This window comes from Mytilus galloprovincialis, chromosome 11 (assembly GCF_965363235.1).
Source record: "Mytilus galloprovincialis chromosome 11, xbMytGall1.hap1.1, whole genome shotgun sequence".
In the NCBI taxonomy this organism is placed as follows: domain Eukaryota; kingdom Metazoa; phylum Mollusca; class Bivalvia; order Mytilida; family Mytilidae; genus Mytilus; species Mytilus galloprovincialis.
In genome coordinates this window covers 14,778,662-14,801,539 of record NC_134848.1, presented here as the reverse complement: position 1 = coordinate 14,801,539, position 22,878 = coordinate 14,778,662, and the positions used below count along the sequence as shown (strand labels likewise).

Genomic DNA, 22,878 nt, shown 5'->3' with positions numbered 1-22,878 from the left:
TTAACAGGTTTAAACTGTGTAACTGAGTGGACCGTATCAAATGAAACTCGGGTGTTTGTTTATTTTGCTATCTTCTGCAGACTGGAAAAAAATGAACATCAAAATCCAGGTAAGTTTTTAATTTTCTGAAACGTGGACTTCATATAACTTTTATATATCTAGTTCCTGCCATGCCTTAAAACTTTCCTGGATGTACCAGTTTGTCTGTACTCATAGTAATTTTGGAGGTGTAAACACGGCCATATTTTTCAATTCCTTATGATGAACCTTAATTTGTCAATCAATGGCCACAGCCACACTGTTTTGAATTTCATTCTATCTTGACCAAAAACGTTAGCCTAAAGCGGGACGAACGGACGGACGGACGAATGGACCCACAGACCAGAAAACATAATGCCCCTCTACCATCGTAGGTTGGGCATAAAAAATATTGATCCCCCACTTTAAATCTATAAAAAAAAATGAATCCCCTTTTCCACAAACAGAAAAATTCCCCCTGTATTTTGACCAGCCCCCCTCCTAGATAAAAATTGATAAGTCCCTATATAATGGTTTCTTTTGTTAATCTAAAACATTTAAATCAGCAATTGTCCACATGTCTTTGTATGTGAGTTCTTCCTGTTAGTGAAACCTTTCACCGCATCAATTATGTATACCACCATATGTGCCGACATGTGTCCCTGTGAGTTCTACCTGTCAGTGAAACATTGAGTTATAATAAAGTATTCTTTGTGTGATTGGCACAATGTTGTCAAACGTATACTTGTTCTACCTAACAGAAGTTCCAATGGAAACTTTATTATAAACATCAGTGTCATAATACCTTAACCTCATTGGTTGATATCTTTGGCGGAAGTACATGTGATACATCCTCATTCTTTCAATATCCAAGCTGTGGGAAGGTTGTGCTACACGTGTTATCGGCAAAGTAACTATATTCTTTAACTTTTACTTACATTTGCCTTGGTGGCAATATAGCCTTGGTGGCTTTAAGACCTTGGTGGTCATTTATATATGCCTTGGTGGCAAAAGACCTAGGTGGTCATTTATATATGCCTTGGTGGCAATAGACCTAGGTGGTCATTTTTATATGCCTTGGTGGCAATAGACCTAGGTGGTCATTTTTATGATTTTTTACATTTGCCTTGATGGCAACAATGAATTAAAAATACTAGCCTTGGGGGCGTCAAGACCTTGGTGGTCATTTATATTCGCCTTGGCGGCTTCTTGTTAGAACTAGATGGTAATGTTTGACCTTGGTGGCAAACTATGTTTTGGGGTTTAGACCTTGTGTAGCTTTTATCAACCCAGGTGGTCAGATATTTGTTATGCCGTGCGCCGGTTAAACGCAGGGCAAAGTGCTATCGCTATATAAAATATATGTGGAAGTGGGGGCTCTGGCCATTTTGAAAAATTGTAGTTGAAAGGAGAATAATAAATTGTTTATAGGGTAAATAGTTTCTTTTGTTACTTTTGACTGTGTTGTGGACTTTTCATTTATTTTTACATCGTACATACTGATAGAAATGCTATTTAAAGACTTTGTTAGAAAAGAATAGAATTATTGAGAAAGTGGAATAATTTAGTGTGATATGTCACTTGATATTCATGTTTTTCATCGGAGTGATGTGTATTGAATTATAAGGTGTCTTCGTCGAGGTCCGCGTTCAGCGGTCTGTTTGATTGTACATAGAATTGAATAGAATGTTTTTGTTTTCAGATGGTGTTGCCTACAGCTTTGGCAGGGTGACGAATGAAGGAGAAGTAATATGACATTGTACGATGATTCATGTCAATGAGTTTGAACAACCTTTTTTAAAAGGAAAGGATTTTTTCTAATCAGAATATGGTGAGAACAAATTGCAAATGAAGTAATGTTTTGATTTCTGAAAATAGGAAAATAATGCATGGGGAAAATATTGATACTACACTAAATTATGTATGTCTGTGTTGAGAAAGGCAGAAGATGCCAATATGGTACGGTACTAAAAAAAAAAAAAAAAAAAAATCTGTGATAGAAGCAGCTTTATGTTCAAATGAACCTATTTAAAAGTAATGCTAATAATTTTTCCGTAATTTCATGATGTTTTCTATTGGATGTGTAATTAATTTCATTGATGTGTTGAAATATGTCACAACAATCTTTTTGTCATGGGAGATTAGATAATGGTTGCAATATTTTTGTTTTGTTTTGTTTTATCTAAATTAATAAATAAATATAATGTTGAATGATTTTGTATTCTAGTACAAATGTATACTTAAATTTAATGTGTGGTTAAATTTTTTGATTTAAATTTCTTTGTCTACAGTTCGAGGGACACTGATTCCCTAGTGGTTTTCCACGTGGATTGTAGGCAAAGGGATTTTTCCTTTTCAAAGTGTGACTAATGCTGTCGTTAGTACAAATACACAATTTGTTATTGGTTAATATATTTTCAGTGGACATGTGAAGAATCGAGTGGAAATACAATTGTCAATGTTCCTGATTATGAAGTAAAGAGTGTGTTTGATTCAACAACAGTAAAGAAAGAGACAAGCCAGCATAGTTTACACTTGGAGGTTAAGTCCCTTTGCTTACAAGCTTTCCACATGCTGAAGATGTTATTAGAATAATGACAATGTTCATTTTGATATGAGTTCATTGCCTTAACTCAACTTTTAAAAGTCCTATGTGGTCAAATTCATGAGATTAATTGAATTATGAACGATTTATAAAGAACTGTTTACATGCATCTTTAAATGTTTAGAAGTGTTTTAAAGTAATTTTAAAAGGAATAATATTTAATAAAAGTGTTGAATTTGTTTTGAGTATTGGGAATACTATTCCTTAAGGGAAAGCCTTGCTAGTGGTATATTTTGAGATTGGCCTGCAAATATGCTGTATGGACTATAGAGTTTTCTATGCCCATAACTTAACATGAACTGGATGCAAGATTATATCAATCACTGAGGATATGTGTATAACCTCATTGGTTGATATCTTTGGCGGAAGTACATGTGATACATCCTCATTCTTTCAATATCCAAGTGGTGGTTGGTTTAAGGGCTATGTTTGGTCAGGCAATACATATTGCCTGTTTGGGTTAATGAGGTTCTTGATAAGTTCCCCCCTCTCCCACCCATAAGTACCAAAATGTGGATATGTTTTTATATTTATATTTCAATATTGGTTTTACATGTATGCATTTTGGGTTGTTGAGCACGAGACAACATTAGAAAAACATGAGCATTACCATGGGATTATGTTGACAAAACAAACCTTTGCTTTATCGATTTTCAAGGGAAAGGTCAATAAGGGCAAGTGTATTGGCATGTTTGTGTTTGCTTTTTCATTACAACGGTAAAAATAATATTATATATCTGGGATGACAATAATGTTGATTATAATGCTTCATTTTATGAGCTCCAGAGTAGTTTTATAACTGAAAAACAACTGTGCACTATATCCAGTGAGCTCTTCTGCATTGCATTGTGCATGGTAGTCCACATTTTGGTTTCTGAAACGTTAAGATATTATCTTGTATTCGGTTCTTTCCTCTAGAGTTTTCTATGCCCATAACTTAACATGAACTGGATGCAAGATTATATCAATCACTGAGGATATGTGTAATTCCTGTTGGAACGAATATTGTATACCATTTATTCCGTTAGGAACATATTCTATAATATTTATTCCTGTGGAAATAATATTCCAGAATATTCTTTCCTTTTTATACGACCGCAAAAATTTTAATTTTTCGTCGTATATTCACTGTGTATCATCGCCACCGGAAATTGGGTACTAACGAAGCGGAGAGAAATAGAAAAAAAAGAATTCATTCAATTTAAAGCATTTCCACTCATTTGATGAGGGTGCCGCTTAAGAAATGATTTTCTGATATATAATTCTTTAAATTATTAGGCCGATAAGTACAAAATTAATACAAGATTTTGTGTAATACTCCAAAACTTGCCACTTAGTACCGGAAAATTTCGAGGTCGATCGTCCTCTGTCGCCCCATTCTCAAGATATTGAACTGTTTTTCATTATTTTTCCAGACAAGTTTTTAGATTATTATAGTGTGGCAACATATTTACTGAAATTTGTTGTCAAAAAGATGTATTTTTAAGAATATAGACCATAAAAAATAAAGTCTAGGGTACGGCAACTTGCTCGTGTTGACAAATTTACTGTATGGCAACTTGTTTTCAACTGTATGGCAACTTGCTAATTTTAGAATAGTTATTTACCGTCCTTTCAAAGAAAATAAAGTATTAAATTCAAATATCTAAGGTGGAAAGGGGGGGGGGGGTACCCTTTGATGTTAAACTGTTTTCGTCCTGTTCAAGGTTTTAATTTGTTTAAAACTTTTATTTGACTGATAAATTTTAAAAACTGTTAACTGTTTTCGACCCACTGTCTGTAATCTGTTTTGTTAAAATTTGTAATGTTGTTAACTGTTTATTTGAAATTGAGATTCCTGTTATCTGTTACGTAATACTTAAAGTGTTCACTGTTTTTGACATTATTTTTTCTGTTAACTGATCTTAACTGTTATTTACAAGAATCACATTAAAATTTACTGTCCATCTCTTTCTTTACGTTGCTTCCGCAAAGGAGTGACATATTCAGCATATATATGTAACTGTACATGTCTTTAAAAAAATCTTTGAGTATAGTAAATCCTTGATAAAATTGAGAATGGAAATGAGGAAAATGTCAAAGAAACAGAAGCCCGACCAAATAGAAGAAACAACCCAACGCAACGAGAAAATTATGCACTAGGGTGGGTGTCAATTCACAGATAGGAAAAAAACTAAGAATTGACACTCATAATTTTTAAACACCCTCTTTCCCTTCCTTCCTAATAAATAAGGCTTACTATTTGAGTTATGCATGTGTATATTTATGGAAAGAGAATCGTCCATAGATTTGATTTCCAATAGTAAAAATGGTGACAAATAATCTTTTTTTTTGTGTAACCATGGCAACAATCAGCATTTATTTGATACCAAATATTGCAAAATAGGGGGTTGAACATGTCACAAAGATCTAAAAAATTTGGTCCAAAGGAAAATTTCAATTTTCAATCAATAAGAGTGATACCTTTCCTGAAACCATAGACATATATGTATCAAAAGGTAAAAAAAAATCATATGCATTTCTGCTGTTTTTTCCATAAAATTGAATTGAAAAGATCGAGAGTCAAATCTTTGTTGAAAAACAATACAAAATTTCTAAATCTATGGCGGTACGGATAGGAACGTATGGACGTTCAAACTGAAAAATGGCTTATAAAACATGCTAAAAACAATCTAAATGTTCATATAAACCCACTAGGAAGGCTATATTATTATTCAACTATCCAAAAATCAATTCAATTGTACAAAAACTTTCATATTTAGAAAATTCACCATGGCTATAATGCGAAGCTAAACTTGTAACTGTGTATTGATATACCTGAAACTGTCTTCTAAGTGAGCAATCATTTAACTACAAAAAGGGGGTAGAAGTTCAATGTTTGTTTCTTGAAACATATAAATGAACCAAAATTTAAAAAATGAAATAAATACAAGACTATATACAAATGTAGCAAAGGTTACGGACTCAAGTTGGGTCATGCAGGTGCAACAAATGCGGCAGTGTTTAACATGTTTAGGGATATCTCATGCCCCTCTTTATACGTCTAACCAATGTAGTTATATATGCCTTTTATTTGTAATGTATCCAAAACGTTAAAAGGAAAGGCCACTTCTTATCCAGCTAAAACCCTGGTCAGTCCTATGATGAAAATAATTCCGATGTATATGGAATGTTTGATAAGTTATATTGACCCAGAGTACCTGAACGGAATTGTGAAAAATAAAGTACCTTTTCAATTTGCAATTCGTAAAATAACTGAACAGTGTGGCCTGGTAGAAGAGGCCGCAAATGAGGATTTGCATGGTTCTCAAATTGATGTCAAATTTGCTAGTCTGTTTTTTTTTTTATATCAGCTCAGAGTTCTTAATTGGGACTTGGAGATGAAAGACCGCTTCAATTTGTGACACCTTACATTTTACTTTCTGATTTATACACTGGTTTTGATGATTTAAAATAAAAATCAGTAAACCTTCGTAATTCCTTTTAATAAAATCATGTGAAGCAATGAGTCGTATGAATACCCTGACTGAGATGTAACCATAATTTATAAGAGCCCCCGCCATAAAAAAAAATAATGTTCGCGCCCTATAGTATTCACTCATTCTATCTGATTGTTACACTTTCCTACGTCATGACGATAACCCAAGTTTGCTTCGACTGATTGACATAAAACATTTACTCAACAATATACATAACCAGAAGAAGCCTCCCTTTTGCTGTTTGAAGCATTTTCGATTATTCATGACATAGTCCTTTTTCTTGGAGTCAATCACTCCGTCTGCTTTTCCATCCGTTCAATTGTCTGTCCATGTGTCAACAAAAAAAATATGGTACTTGCGTGTGTCTTCTGAAAATTAGTCAGCTTTATAAAAGATTCCTTATGGAGCTTGGCATTTCTGCGACTTTGTACAGTTTGTTTTCAAACTTTTGAATACATTGAAGATATGCACTTTCCCTTTTCATTGCTTTTGGGTTCGTTTGGAAAAAAGGGTAAATTAAAGTTGCTGTTAACTCTTATCAGCATTTAAAATTTGTTGTTAACTGTTTTTGCAAAAATCGAGGTGTTGTTAACATGATAACAGAACACCCCCCCCCCCCCCAATCTAATTATGCATTAGATAAAATGCATTAGATAGAAATACCATTTGCTTGACAGTAATTAAGATTATGCAAATTATATATTTTCAAAAAGAAGCTGACAAGAAAATTAATTCGAAATGCAATTGACGATTTGTTTCTCCTTACTTTCGATGAAAACAAAGTATTTTCTTAATATTGTCTGTCCGAATTCTCGATCCTGTGGTTCGGTGGTTGTCGTTTCTTCATCTCTATCTTATTTGTTGTTTTCATAAATTGTTTTGTTACACTGTATATGAGTTAGGCCGTTAGTTTTCTTGTTGAGTCCTTCCACATTTTTCTGTCGGTGCTTTTTATAGCCGACTATAAGGTACGAGTTTTCGTTGTTGAAGGCCGTACGATAGCATATAATTGCTTGCATACACTTTATTTTATCCTGATGGATAGTTATCTTATTTGCTATCATACCACATCTCCACTGTTTTTATCTAAAAAAAGCTAGCACCAAGAAAAGATGAATTGACGGTTTATTTTATTGAACTTACACAATTTCAACCTAACAACAAACAAGACAACAGTCGTTAGTAGTTTAACGATATATAAATGTATTTAGGATAATATGGTTGAGAAAAACCTTTTTGTACAAAATCGAAAAGCGGTACGCAACGAGGCCTTCTGAACTGAATTAACGGCATATATTTAATAATATTTGATAAGTAAGACATTTTGTATATTTGTAAGCCTGTAAAGCTTTGATATCAACAAAATATCGTCACTTGATATTATCTCAACAGTGATTAATTTACTCTTAAAATTATAATATATTGCAAGACGCCGTACAGACAAAAGTTGTTATTTTGCAATTCGCCGTACAACGTCCTGCAATTCGCCGTACAACAAACAAACAATGTTTTTGTCCATATTCTTTAAAGAAACATGTTTTTGACAACAAATTTCAGTAAATATGTTGCCACACTATAATAATCTAAAAACGTGTCTGGAAAAATAATGAAAAACAGTTCAATATCTTGAGAATGGGGCGACAGAGGACGATCGACCTCGAAATTTTCCGGTACTAAGTGGCAAGTTTTGGAGTATTACACAAAATCTTGTATTAATTTTGTACTTATCGGCCTAATAATTTAAAGAATTATATATCAGAAAATCATTCCTTAAGCGGCACCCTCATCAAATGAGTGGAAATGCTTTAAATTGAGTGAATTCTTAACTTGTTTTCTTTTTTTTTCTATTTCTCTCCGCTTCGTTAGTACCCAATTTCCGGTGGCGATGATACACAGTGATATTGCTATCACGTTGGCGTCGTCGTCCTGCGTCGTCGTCGTCGTCCGAATACTTTTAGTTTTCGCACTCTAACTTTAGTAAAAGTGAATAGAAATCTATGAAATTTTAACACAAGGTTTATAACCACAAAAGGAGGGTTGGGATTGATTTTGGGAGTTTTGGTCCCTAAATTTTAGGAATTAGGGGCCAAAAAGGGCCCAAATAAGCATTTTCTTGGTTTTCGCACTATAACTTTCAATTAGTTTAAGTTAATAGAAATCTATGAAATTTTGACACAAGGTTTATGACCACAAAAGGAAGGTTGGGATTGATTTTGGGAGTTTTAGTTCAAACAGTTTAGGAATTAGGGGCCAAAAAAGGGCCCAAATAAGCATTATTCTTGGTTTTCGCACAATAACTTTTAAATTAGTATAAGTAAATAGAAATCAATGAAATTTAAACACAAGGTTTATGGCCACAAAATGAAGGTTGGGATTGATTTTGGAAGTTGAGGTCTGAACAGTTTAGGAATTAGGGGCTAAAAAGGGGTCCAAGTAAGCATTATTCTTGGTTTTCGCACAATAACTTTTAAATTAGTATAAGTAAATAGAAATCAATGAAATTTAAACACAAGGTTTATGGCCACAAAATGAAGGTTGGGATTGATTTTGGGAGTTGAGGTCTGAACAGTTTAGGAATTAGGGGCTAAAAAGGGGTCCAAGTAAGCATTATTCTTGGTTTTCGCACCATAACTTATAAGTTAATAGAAATCTTTGAAATTTAAACACAAGGTTTATGACCATAAAAGGAAGGTTGGGTTTGATTTTGGGAGTTTTGGTCCCAACAGGTTTTTAGGAATAAGGGGCCCAAAGGGTGAACTTTGTTTGATTTCATAAAAAATTGAATAATTGAGGTTCTTTGATATGCCGGATCTAACTGTGTATGTAGATTCTTTATTTTTGGTCCCGTTTTCCAATTGGTCTACATTAAGGTCCAAAGGGTCCAAAATTAAACTTAGTTTGCTTTTAACAAAAATTGAATCCTTGGGGTTCTTTGATATGCTGAATCTTAAAATGTACGTAGATTTTTGATTATTGACCCAGTTTTCAAGTTGGTCCAAATCGGGGTCCAAAATTAAACTTTGTTTGATTTCATCAAAAATTGAATAATTGGGGTTCTTTGATATGCCAAATCTAACTGTGTACGTAGATACTTAATTTTTAGTCCCGTTTTCAAATTGGTCTACATTAAATACCAAAGGGTCCAAAATTAAACTAAGTTTGATTTTAATAAAAATTGAATTCTTTGGCTTTTTTGATATGCTGAATTTAATCATGTACTTAGATTTTTGATTATGGACCCAGTTTTCAAGTTGGTTCAAATCAGGATCCAAAATTATTATATTAAGTATTGTGCAATAGCAAGAAATTTTCAATTGCACAGTATTCAGCAATAGCAAGAAATCTTTAATTGCACAGTATTGTGCAATAACAAGAAATTTTCAATTGCACTGTATTGCGCAATAGCAAGAAATATCTAATTGCACAATATTGTGCAATAGCAAGAAATTTTCAATTGATTGGAGTTATCTTTCTTTGTCCAGAATAGTAGTTGAATCAACTTAAATCATTGTTTTATACAAGACACAATGTATATTCACTTTTACTACCAACTGATAAATTAAAACAATCTTTACCATTCAGTGATAATAAGCACTTTTTGTTACATTTTAATATTTTATGATGTATTTAAATGAGTAGTTATTTTTGCAAACTCCATTAAAATTTGAATTGAGATCAGTTTTGAAAAAAGGGAAAGGGGGATGTAAAAAAAATGGGGGGGGGGGTTAAATTTTTCTCATTTCAGATTTCATAAATAAAAAGAAAATTATTCAAACATTTTTTGAGAGGATTAATATTCAACAGCATAGTGATTGCTCAAAGACGAAAAAATTATTTTAAGTTCATTAGACCACATTCATTCTGTGTCAAAAACCTATGCTGTATCAACTATTTAATCACAATCCAAATTTAGAGCTGAATCCAGCTTGAATGTTGTGTCCATACTTGCCCCAACCGTTCAGGGTTCAACCTCTGCGGTCGTATAACAAAATGTATAAAGCTGCGCCCTGCGGAGCATCTGGTTGGAACTTATGTTATGAAGAAACTTCTATTCCGTGAAACTTTTCAGAAACTAGAGGACTATGGGTAATCTCATTGTATGTACACCAAAATGAAAATAACGTTACGTCATTGGTTGAATTTCAACTGTTTAGAATGTTTTTAACCAATTTCAACGTTGTGGTCTATCTATCTAATTAATCAATCTCTCTCAATCTTTAATTACAAATATTGCGTTTATGAAGTTTCATTCGGCCATCCTACTATAGTAAGCTTACCCCATGTGCATTTCAGTCACGTTGTTTGTCACCTGTATGAATTTTCATGTGTCTTTCTAAACTAGTATGCTGAATGAACCTTTTACCACATACATCACAAACATGCGGTTTGTCACCTGTATGAGTTCTCATGTGTCTCTTTAAACTACTAAGCTGATTGAACCCTTTACCACATACATCACAGATATATGGTAACGTTTATCATCTGTATGAACGGTTATCATGTGTCTCTGTAAACTTAAACGCTGACTGAACCCTTTACCACATACATCACAGGCATGAAGTTTCTCCCCTGTATGTGTTCTCATGTGAATCTGTAAACTATCATACCGACTAAACCATTTACCACATACATCACAGATATATGGTTTATCATCTGTATGAGTTATCATGTGTCTCTGTAAACTTGAACGATGACTGAACCCTATACCACATACATCACAGACATGCGGTCTACCACCTATATGAGTTATCATGTGTGTCTGTAAACTATAACGCTGACTAAACGCTGTACCACATACACCACAGTTATAAGGTTTATCGCCTGTATGTATTCTCAGATGTCTCTTTAAGTTACTACAGTTATCAAACCGTTTACCACATACTTCACAGACATAAGGTTTATCGCCTGTATGTATTCTCTTGTGTTTCTGTAAGTTACTATGCTGGTCAAATCCTTTACCACATACATTACAGTCATGAGGTTTGTCACCTGTATGTGTTCTCATGTGTCTCTGTAAAGCACCAAGCTGACTAAACCGTTTACCACATACATCACAGTCATAAGGTTTATTATGGCAAGCCGTTCTCGTCAAAACTATGTTTAAACCCTTTCTTCGAAAAAAATACACACTGAGAATTTAAAACCTAAAATAACACACTGAGAAATCGAAATTACACACTGAGATTTAAAAAAATAAAAAACACACACTGAGAATTCAAAATTACACACTGAGATTTTAAAAAGACACACTGAGATTAAATAAATTGAAAAACACACACTGAGAATTGTTAATTACACACTGAGATTTCAAAAATACGCACTGAGATTAATATGCAAATTACTAATGAATATTCATGAGATGAATAATTCAACAGATTTATATCTTGATCTCAAGAACTCTTGTCAATATAATGAAATGCGATTCCTTCAAGCAACATTCGTAATAAATTTCAAGACTTAACATCGCTCATATTCATAAGTTTGTTGCCTATAATTTAGATCATTACTACCAGTAATCAGAGACATATAATACAAGAGATTGGCAACTCGGCGAAATCCCGTAATATCACACGGCCACATTTAAACCTCGCGAGATCTCTTTGGGTAATAGAGTTATTATCAAAGTATTAAAAGTACTCGAGGTAATGGTGAATGCTTAAGCATAAATTAACTGTTTCAGTGTTAAATTTAACATAATTAATTAAATAATTTGAGTTCATACATTCATAATTATTTATTTCAATGTCCTTTTAATTTTTATTTGTATTATTGAAAAAGAGACATAATTTGATATTGATTTAAAAAAAAAAAACAATATTAAATAATTAACACTTCATAAATTGTATCAGAGTTCATTTTATTTGATACTTTCACAATGAGTTTCTATTAAATATACACCTGTCTCTGAGACATAATTTCACAGTGTAACATGTATATTAGGCTTGAATTATTCGATGGTCAGGTAAATCACAACCTGTTAAAACTGAAGAGTTTTATTTGACACCTGGTACACAAGAAGTTGTTACACCACAGGTGTCCACACTATTTCCGAAAATACTATTTACAAAATATATAAAATTAATTAATGTGTAGAAAAAAATAATTAATTTGTTTGTTTATCGTTGATCATGATCGACTCCGTCTTATATTCATAATTTGTATAGATCATTAAAAATTGAATACTTATTGTGTTCATTATTAATTGGGCTTGTATTAAGTTTTTTTCTATGATTGTCGGTTAATTGTTTTCTAAGTGTGTTTTTTTTTCAAAATTTACATTATGAGCTTGCATTGAGTTTTTTTTATGATTGTCGGTTTATTTATGGTTTCTCCTTTTCACGGATTGTGTATTTAAGACTTACATTTAATGATCATTTAATAGAAAATGGCAATATAAGTCTCACTTTTGACCTCAAATAGAAAGAGATTAAACCATATTTTAAGTGTAAGGAACTGATAAATATACGATAAAGACTCAGAGCAGCAGGTATTGCTGCCTTTTCATGTAACAATTTTTGTAAGAAGAAACATTTTACTATGTTATACTTCTGTCAGCTTGGGAAGTTGACTTCAAAGCATACACCAGTTTTAATGCCACATTGATATCTAAATGTTTCGAAATGTACACGTTTCCCTTCTTTCTTTCTTTTTAACTTTTGGACTAGTTAAAATCTCCTTTTAGTTTTGAAACAGACATGCACATGTGTAAATAGTTTTACAACTATTTGACTTGATTTGTAAGTCAAAACCTTTTTGTTTTACTTTATACAAACTGCACGAAAATGCGCCTACCTTTGTTGTTGATCAGGCTGATTTAATTGATGGTTGCCTAACGTCCAGTGGAAAATATTTCATGGCATATTTATAATATATTGATGTGCGAGTTTATGACATTTCTTTTCTGTACAGTATATGCAATATAATATTGAACTCTCCACAAACAACTGTAGGTAACCATAAGGCTCTTAGCAATGAGTAAAATTCATACTGCACTGCGAACTACTAGTATACAAGGTCTATTTACATGTATGAAAAAGGTTTAACAATTCAAACAAGAAAACTAACCGCCCGATTTATGTATAAAAAAATCCAAATATGATATACAGCAACAAACCACAAGTGAATTACAGGCTTCTTACTTTGGAAAGACACAAAGATAATAAAGGCATGATAATATATTTCACCATTATCACAAGCCGTACAATTTTATGTTTTTGTTTGTTTTTTGTTTGTTATGTTTTCCCCCCCCCCCCCCACAGTAAGCATTTATAAATGATATAAACCAATTAATTTGGTGTGGCTTTTGGATAAACCAAATTACATCATTCTGTAAAAAAACACTGTCATACATTCCATTATTCTGAAATGAAAAGAACCAGTCAGACTGAGAATCAGAACAAGTATTTATGTATACAATATATCTAGACTATCACTACACATCATTCCATCCTTTTTCAATAATTAAACCAAGATATAAGAGAACAAAACTCATTCCAGGTATAAATAATATTTTTATTATCAAACATTCACTTATAATGTTACTGTCAATGATAACTGAGAGCTTCGTGCTAATTTCCCTGCAACTGATCTGGTACAGTTCAACTGTATGCAAATTTCGGTATCTGTACAGCTAAGGATATATGTACATGTATCATTGATGCTAACTTGTAATAAATTGCATAAAGTCTGAAAGGGAGAATGGGAGAAAGGCAAGGTTCTTCATGTTCATTGTGTGTCTCATTCACTGCAAATATCTCAATTACAAATGTATTGTGTAATCAGTTGCTCTGTGCCTTCCAGTGGTGCAAGAAAAAAATCAGCATGGCAATCAAATTCAAGCGTACATATTTTTTCATTCTCAAATGGCTGTTCTTTTGCTGCATAAGTGTGGTCTGAATGTTCATCTAACAAGAGTTCTCCTTTGACTTCTTCTGATGTAATAGAAATTTCCTCAGAACGTACAAACTCGACCAGAGATGTGTCATAATTGGATGATCTTTTTCATATTCAGTGTGGATTGAAACTGCAACAGATAACTCCTCCATAATGGTATCAACAGCTGTCCATGGTCGAGGATTACCTTTCTTTTTAACTCCTTTTGTTAACTTACTACATCTTTTCCTCTTTTGGCATTCTAAATTTAAAAAAAAAATATATTTTAGAGTTGAAAAGAATTTGAATTTGTAGAGCCTATTATACAACATCTATTTGTCTTACTTTTAAACTTTACTTCCTACATGTATGTCATACAACATTCTGCAGGTTTTTATTATGCTAAATCTATTTTAAATTTCATTTTGTCATGTATGGACCTTTCAAGCTTGCTATTAGGAACAAATATTTGATATATTTGTCAATTGTTAAACATCGTACAGTGAACATACAATATAAGTTGCTGACATCAACTTTATTTAGTCTCTGCTTCTATCTCATGAGGGTATGGAAGCAGGGGCAGATCAACCCAGGATAAAGGGGGTTCCAACCACATGTCCCCATTCAAATTCATTGATCATCCAAAAAAGGGGGCTGGATCCGCCAATGGGAAGGTGTTTACAAAAGGTAAACGGACAGAAAGTCACAGGACATAAGTCACATGCAAATTTGGTAGGACAAAAAGTCACAAATAATCTGTTGACAATTGTTTGTATATATTAGAGAAATATCTTTAAATATTTACTTTTTAATACATATATTCATATTAAAGTTTAATAAATGTATCATTATATTTGGAAAAATGAAGATTTATTTAATTTTAATCATGTAAAAGAAAGATTTCTTGGCACCATGAAGCCATTTAAGTGCCAAACCAGTTTGACACTTTGTTTTTTCAACAATTATTTGATCATTTTTTAATTGTTTTTGATAATTTTTGTTTACAAAGTTGGTTTATATACAATTGTTCAAGAATAGAAATAAGCGGGGTTTTTTTGTTCAAAGAAATAATCAGAAAAAAATAAATTGTGACTTTTGCCCTGTGACTTTCTGACACTGTCCTACATTCATACAATAGGAGTATTGGAATAACTGCATAAATTGAAATCAGAAAAGTAAAGACAAGAGGAAACATCTTATCAAAATATCAAGATTGGAGAATGATGGGGTGCTAAAATAAATAAAGAATAGAGAATAATGGGCAAAATTTATAAAGAAAAGAAGAATATATTGGGAATGTGTACATGTCCATGCCATGGTATACACATATATGCCCCGCTGATCTTATTTTAACAAGATAACATTGGGAATTTATACAGGCTCATTAAATTGCATATTTATTCGATAATTTCTAAGTTTTATGAAAAAAAGGTAATTCTCGCATAGCTGGATTTGGGTATCAATGTGAAAAAAATAAATCACCTTTGATGGTATTTTATGAAAACACTATTTGATCAAAATATACGAAAATAGTATCATTTTAACGGGATAACAATCGGGAGTAGAATAACACTTTAAAATTGTATATAAAATCGTAAATTTTAAAGTTTTATGGAAAAAAAATGGTGGGCCACACCGGTTCTACAGCAATAAAGAGGGGAAGCTGAATGGACCGAATTTAAATTGGTCTGCATTTGATTATTATCATCATCTCAGCACATTATAGTATAAACAAATTGGTAGAACTAGTTAAATGTATCTTTTGAATATACTTACATGCTTTAGCTGTGAAAGAAATCGACATAAACGAGAAAACAAATCTGTAAGCGTATCGTCTCTTTTAACAACAATGGCGGAATTTTCTCATCTCGATCCTCCTTCATCCCAGGTCACATCATAATCCCAAGCACTTCCGGTGGCCAAGTGATTTCATTGGCCGTTATATAGACTCTACTAGAGTTGCCAATCTCTTGTATTATATGTCTCTGCAGTAATTAAACATGTGTCCCTTTTCAAAGTCTTCCAACTGTTTCCCTGATTTCGCTAGTTAATCTTTTATATTTTTGTTACGGTGTTTATATGCTATAATAGACACTTGAGTAAAAATTTCACTGCATTCTTTTGCAGATTGTTCCAATGTTTTCTTATAATTTTAATAAAGTTTTTCACCATTTGGTTATATTTTGTAATAAGAGTAAGTGGGTATTTTTCTTGTTCTTGTATTTCTAAAGTTTTTTTAATTAATCATTTGGAACCAAATCGAAAGACTAACGAGTTCTGTCCTCTTGTTGTTTTAAGCTTGTAATAGATTCAGATTAAGTATGCTAATTAGATATATGCGCATAAAAAGTGCGCACAAATCTCAGTGTGTAATTTTAAATTCTCAGTGTGTAATTTCAAATTCTCAGTGTGTGTTTTCAGTTTATTTATTCTCAGTGTGTCTTTTTGAAATCTCAGTGTGTAATTTTCAATTCTCAGTGTGTAATTTTCAATTCTCAGTGTGTAATTTTCAATTCTCAGTGTGTAATTTATAATTCTCAGTGTGCGTTTTTCATTTTTGTAATCTCAGTGCGTCTTTATAAAATCTTAGTGTGTAATTTTTAATTCTCAGTGTGTAATTTTCAATTCTCAGTGTGTAATTTTTAATTCTCAGTGTGTAATTCTCAATTCTCAGTGTGCGTTTTGAAGTTTTTAAATCTCAGTGTGCTTTGTTGTAATTCTCAGTATGTAAATTTTTCGAAAAATGGTTTAAACATAGTTTTGACGAGAACGGCTTGCCATAGTTTATCACCTGTATGTATTCGCATGTGCTTCTGTAGATTACTATACTGACTAAACCCTTTACCACATACATTACAGTCATAAGGTTTCTCGCCTGTATGCATTCTCATATGAATTTGTAAGCTAACAAGCTGAGTAAACCGTTTATCACATACATCACAGTCATGAGGTTTATTGCCTGTATGTGTTCTCATGTGAATTTGTAAAGTACTCTGTTCACTGAACCTTTTACCACATACATCGCAGTCATGAGGTTTATCACCTGTATGTATTCTCATGTGGCTCTGTAAATTATATTGTCGACTGAACCCTTTACCACATTCATCACAGTCATAAGGTTTTTCACCAGTATGTGTTCTCATGTGTCTCTTGAAGTCGCTACCTTGAACAAATTTTTTCGAACAAACATCACAGTCATATGTGGTTTATCACCAGTATGTATACTCGCGTGTCTCTTTAGGTCTCTACATTGAACACATTTTCTCGAACTAACATCACCTTTGTGTAGTTTCTCGTCAGTATATGTTCTCGCGTGTCTCTTTAAGTCTCTTCCTTGAACACATTCTCTCGAACTAACATCACAGTCATGTGGTTTATCACCAGTATGTGTTCTCGCGTGTCTCTTTAAGTCGCTAAGGATTATCTCCATTCGAAACGAAGTTGTAGTAAAATAAAATAAATATGTATTAATAAAAATTCAAATACTAGTATTGAATGACCAAATGTTTGAATGGTCACAATGGTCAAACAGGTTCCTTAATCGTTTAGGTTTCGATGTGAATGTGAACTGAATTTTGACAGTAGTTTTTATCATCCTTGTTCTGTACAATGTTGTTAATTGTCTGCAGGCTAAATTTGAGTAAAGGTCGCTTAAGTTTTTGCCAGTGGTCACTTCTATTATTGTTTTATTCACAATATGACAATTTAACTGAAGGTTACATGTACGATTGTCAAAAATGATTGTAAAATAATTACCATCCGACAATTGCACTCGTCTAAACTCGGTCGATTCCGTTCATCTATAGATCTAACTAATAAATAATCGGGTTCACTCGAGGATTGCCGATTGAAGACAACTTGTCCAAATTGTCAAAGATGATTTTAAAATAAAATGTGTAGACTATCAATTAGGTGCACACTTGTCTGTGTGTATTTAGCTAAGTTTCTATCCAATTTTCAGTGTTTTTCTCATTACTTTTAAAGATAAGCGTCGTCTTTATTCAGAACACTACATAGATCAAGTTTAAACCGACTTACTTCTTAAAGGTGCAAATTTTGTCAAAATTTAAATCCTCTCTCTGAAAAAGAATTAAAACTTATTTGTATGTATAGAAAAAGCTCTTGATTTGAGAGACCACCTTTATAATAGGTGGTATATATATAAACATATATTGGTGAGAAAAAATATGAAAATTTTAAATATTATGCTTTATATGTGAATGGTATCGCTATGAGTTTTTAGTGTTATAGTATCCATAGAATATACTTAAAATGATAAGGTACATGTATCATTGTAATTCACTTATGACCGGTTATTACAGGCCGTTATTACATGCATCTATATTTCATTTGAATGTTACCGTGAAATTGTTTAAATGTAACTATTACTGTTAATATTTGGATCCGTGGCGTGCTAGGCGAAAGCTCGGAAGCCAAGGCTTCAAAATCGTTTGTCCACCAAAAAAAACACAATAGAAAACAAAAGATAAAAACGAGCTAGAGGTAAGAGAGAGAGAGAGAGAGAGAGAGAGAGAGAGAGAGAGAGAGAGAGAGAGAGAGAGAGAGAGAGAGTGAGAGAGAGAAAGAGAGAGGGGGAGGGCAGGAGACTCCGATTGAAAGAGAGTGAGGGGGAAGATAAATAGGCACTGTGCGGTTGAATAAGAAAAAAAGTTGTAGAAGTCAACGAGTCTGTTAGACTTGTCAGTAAGTTTTCCTGTCAATTGTAGTTGGTTACCATGGTAACCTCCGACCAATCAAATTTCAATTTAAGACAAAAACTGGTTGCCTTGAATTAACCAATAAAAACTGTCTGCCACGAATTAGCCTATGATACTAAAAGTGGTGATAAATACCAAAAAATGGCTGTCGGAGTGATCGCAAACTGGATTGTTATGCCCCACCTACGATGGTAGAAGGGCATAATGTTTTCTGGTATGTGCATTCGTTCGTCCGTCCATCTGCCCCACTTCAGGTCGAAGTTTTTGGTCGAGGTAGTTTTCGATGAAGTTGAAGTCCAATCAACTTGAAATTTAGTATACATGTTCCCTATTAAATGATCTATCAAATTTTAATTAAGAATTGAATGCTTCTTTTTGTAAATTTATTGGGGTGTAAAAGCGTTGACCGAAGTACATTTTGTATGAAGCGCGGAAGCGCTTCATTCTAAAAATGTGCGCACGGTCAACGCTTTTACAACCCTATAAAGTTACAAAAAGAAGCATTCAATACTTATAATTACATTTTTTAGCTACGATCATGAAAACACGAATTTTATATATTTTTTTATTTAATTCACCTGTGCACTTTATTATTGGACCACGTGTTATCATGAATGAAAAGTTGTATTGAGCAATGCAACTGCTTACGGAATAACACGTGATGTGAAGTTAGCCAATCAGAATAAAGTATTATAATGAAACATACATCTAATGTGATTATTGCCAAATAAATGTTTTGCCCCAATTGCACGGTCAACTTAACATAGAAAATGATAGTACGTATGGGGCATCCGTGTACTTTGGACATTCTTAATTTAGTTTCTTGACAATTTTCAATATCACAAGGACCATAACTCTTGAACGGTAAAAGAGACAATCATCAATTCTACACTTGACATCCTTTTTGTCATCATTAACAGCATATCGAAATTTGAAAAAAGCTTTGGTCGAACGGTCCGACGGCGTGCACAAAGTTGACGGCAACTGTAAAATGCGCTTTTTCAATAGCTTTATACATATAATATTTATATGTATTTATAATGATTTTTGAAGAAGTTTTTTTTCATGATAAAATGATGATGCATGCCATAATAATCCACATTTATTTACTAGTAAGGTAAATCAATATTTAATCTATAAAGCATGAAACGGACATATAGAAAACGGCAAAAATTCGTTGTAACTTGTAACATTAAATTAGCATAAAATAAAGTTTTTGACCTAAAACTTTTACAAATTTAACGTTGTATCCCACATTTTATCGTATAATATTATTGTTTAGATTCGGACTCTGACATTATATACAATTTATTACCACAAAAAAATCAAAAACGACCATGGTAGATATGCTTGGAAATGATCTTCGTTATGTGTAAGAAGTAGTAATTTGGAAGGACTAATAGGTCAAAATGGAAGAATCGGTTAGAAAAAATATGTAATTGCTATCTTTTTATTTTCAAAATAACTTCGTATTCGAAATGTGCAAAACCAGACTGAGGTTTGATAAAATCTGCAACGTATGAATGATTCGGTTGTCCAGACTGAACACCTGAATTTTTTAAATGTCCAACTATAAGGTTACATTCTAAATAAAATGCGTTTTAACGCTGTTTTCTGAAAAGGGTCCACGACATAGTCTCTAATTACTTCCATTACACTGCTCGTAGCATACATTTATTTATATTTTCAAAATGTGCATTTGCTGCACTTTTTTGTTCGAAAAAAAAAGAAATATCTGAACGTGAATGTTTAGAATTATGTGATAAACTAAGTGTCCAGTGTTTTTGTTACGCTTACGTTTTTTGAGGGAAAATGTCGACGTCGTAAATGGTTTTTGTAATTTGAAGACGTTACATTTGTGGACTCAGCTTTGTGCACGCCGTCTTTAACTGACAACGTACGACAACTCCAAGTTTTGCCAAAATCTCACCTTCGCACCATGTGAGCTAAATGTAAACTAATGATGTTATTGACCAGTATGTCTTCTCATGTGTCTATGTAAATGACTAAGATGACTAAAACCTTTGTCACATACATCACAGTCATGGGGTTTATCACCTCTATGTGTTTGCATGTGTCTCTGTAAAATAGCAAGATGATTAGACCCTTAACAACACAAATCTCAGTCATGAGGTGTATCACCTGTATGTATTCTCATGTGTCTTTGTAAATGACTAAACTGAATAAAACCTTTGACACATACATCACAGTCATGGGGTTTATCACCTCTATGTGTTTGCATGTGTCTCTGTAAAATAGCAAGATGATTAGACCCTTAACAACACAAATCTCAGTCATGAGGTGTATCACCTGTATGTATTCTCATGTGTCTTTGTAAATGACTAAACTGAATAAAACCTTTGACACATACATCACAGTCATGGGGTTTATCACCTCTATGTGTTTTCATGTGTCTCTGTAAAATAGCAAGACGATTAGACCCTTTACAACACAAATCTCAGTCATGAGGTGTATCACCTGTATGTATTCTCATGTTTCTTTGTAAATGACCAAGCTGACTTAAACCTTTGTTACATACATCACAGTCATGGGGTTTATCAACTGTATGTGTTTTCATGTGTCTCTGTAAAGTAGCATGCTGACTAAACCTTTTACCACATACATAACAGGCATAAGGTTTGTCACCGGTATGCGTTCTCATGTGACTTTGTGAGTGACCAAGCATACTTAACCGTTTACCACATACATCACAGACATAAGGCTTTTCACCTGTATGCATTCTCGTGTGTCTCTGTAAATCACTATGGTGTCTAAACCGTTTGCCTCATAGATTACAGTCATATGGTTTATCACCGGTATGATTTCGCATGTGTACCCGTACATCACTATGTTGACTGAATCGTTGTTTACCACATACATCACATTGATGAGGTTGATCACCTGTATGGATTCTCATGTGGGTCTTTAAACCACAGTTCTGACTAAACCCTTTACCACACACATCACAGTCATGAGATTTGCCACCTGTATGTGTTTTCACGTGTCTCTGTAAATTACCTTGCTCACTAAATCTTTTACCACATATATCACAGTCATAAGTTTTTTCGCCTGTATGTATTCTCATGTGTCTCTTTAAACCACCGTGCTGACTAATGGTTGTGAAAATTGGGGTGTTATTAACATTACTCCTAAAAGGAAAAATTTATCCCTTTATGACATATTTAAAGATTGTGAGTTTGAGAAGCTAAATTTAAAATTTTGTAAGTATATTATTGGTGTTACAGAGATGTGCACAAATGTAGCAGTCCTGTCTGAATTGGGTAGATATCCTCTTTATATAAATTTGCTAACATGTATGTTTATGTATTGGCATAGACTAGAGAATTCTCCATCTGATTTATTGAAAAGTGCTTATGCTGAGTTAAAAATGATTGAGAGTAAAGCTCAAACGAGCTCTAATAATTCTTGGCTGTCTAATATCATTTTCTACAGTGAAAAATTGGGTATTGACCTAAATATATGTAAAAATTTAGGCAAAAATAAATTTAAAAGTTTACTGAAAAAAACAGCTCAAATTAAATTTTCAAAATGATTGGGAGAAAATGCGAGATTTTTATTTACAGAATCAAGGCAAATTGGACACTTATTTTTCATTCAAAAGGTCATTTGACTACGAAAATTATTTAGATTTAAAACACCCACAAAAACATTTGTTAACAAAATACAGACTCAGCAATCACTGTTTAAGAATAGAAACTGGCAGACATGAACGAATTACCAATGTATGTGGTAAATATGGAATATTACCTCGACATGAGAGGATATGTTTATATTGTAATTCAAATTGTATTGAAAATGAAATGCACTTTCTTCTGGAATGCCCTCTTTACAATAACCTCAGAAGAGATGTGACTGATTATATCAAAAAAATACCCCAGTTTAGATAATTCAAACAGAAAAGATCTTTTTTCATGGATCATGATTAATGAAGATAGCAGATTTTTATCAATTTTATGCGCATACCTCGATAAAGCCTGCAACTTAGAAAGTCAGAAAATTAGATAACTTAAATACTCTGAAACATTTTAAAATTATCTCCCCTTGAGCACTGATTCTTTCTTCATGCATTATTATTTTATTATTTTATGTTTCTTTAATCACTCTGTAATGTTTATGCATGTTGTAATTAATGTTATGCTCTTAATGGGCCCTTTAATTTGGAAAA

The 22,878-nt window shown here is 32.8% G+C and overlaps 1 protein-coding gene, 2 long non-coding RNA genes and 1 pseudogene across 3 annotated transcripts; 1 reads left to right on the top strand and 3 right to left on the bottom strand.

Moving 5' to 3' along the window:
* The first annotated feature begins 1,617 nt into the window (after positions 1-1,617).
* On the top strand, positions 1,618-2,803 carry LOC143051718 (uncharacterized). Its single transcript, XR_012970880.1, has 2 exons — positions 1,618-1,849; positions 2,440-2,803. It is a non-coding gene; the product is annotated as an uncharacterized LOC143051718 (long non-coding RNA).
* Positions 2,804-10,423: 7,620 nt separating this feature from the next.
* Positions 10,424-11,139, bottom strand: LOC143051707 (uncharacterized). Its single transcript, XM_076224621.1, has one exon. The coding sequence runs from the start codon at positions 11,105-11,107 to the stop codon at positions 10,520-10,522; it is 588 nt and encodes a 195-aa protein (XP_076080736.1). The 5' UTR covers positions 11,108-11,139; the 3' UTR covers positions 10,424-10,519.
* A 2,454-nt stretch (positions 11,140-13,593) lies between these two features.
* LOC143051716 (uncharacterized) lies at positions 13,594-15,965 on the bottom strand. Its single transcript, XR_012970878.1, has 2 exons — positions 15,751-15,965; positions 13,594-14,236 (listed from the first exon to the last, which is right to left on the bottom strand). It is a non-coding gene; the product is annotated as an uncharacterized LOC143051716 (long non-coding RNA).
* A 729-nt stretch (positions 15,966-16,694) lies between these two features.
* On the bottom strand, positions 16,695-21,270 carry LOC143052047 (uncharacterized; annotated as a pseudogene).
* Between the last annotated feature and the right edge of the window lie 1,608 nt (positions 21,271-22,878).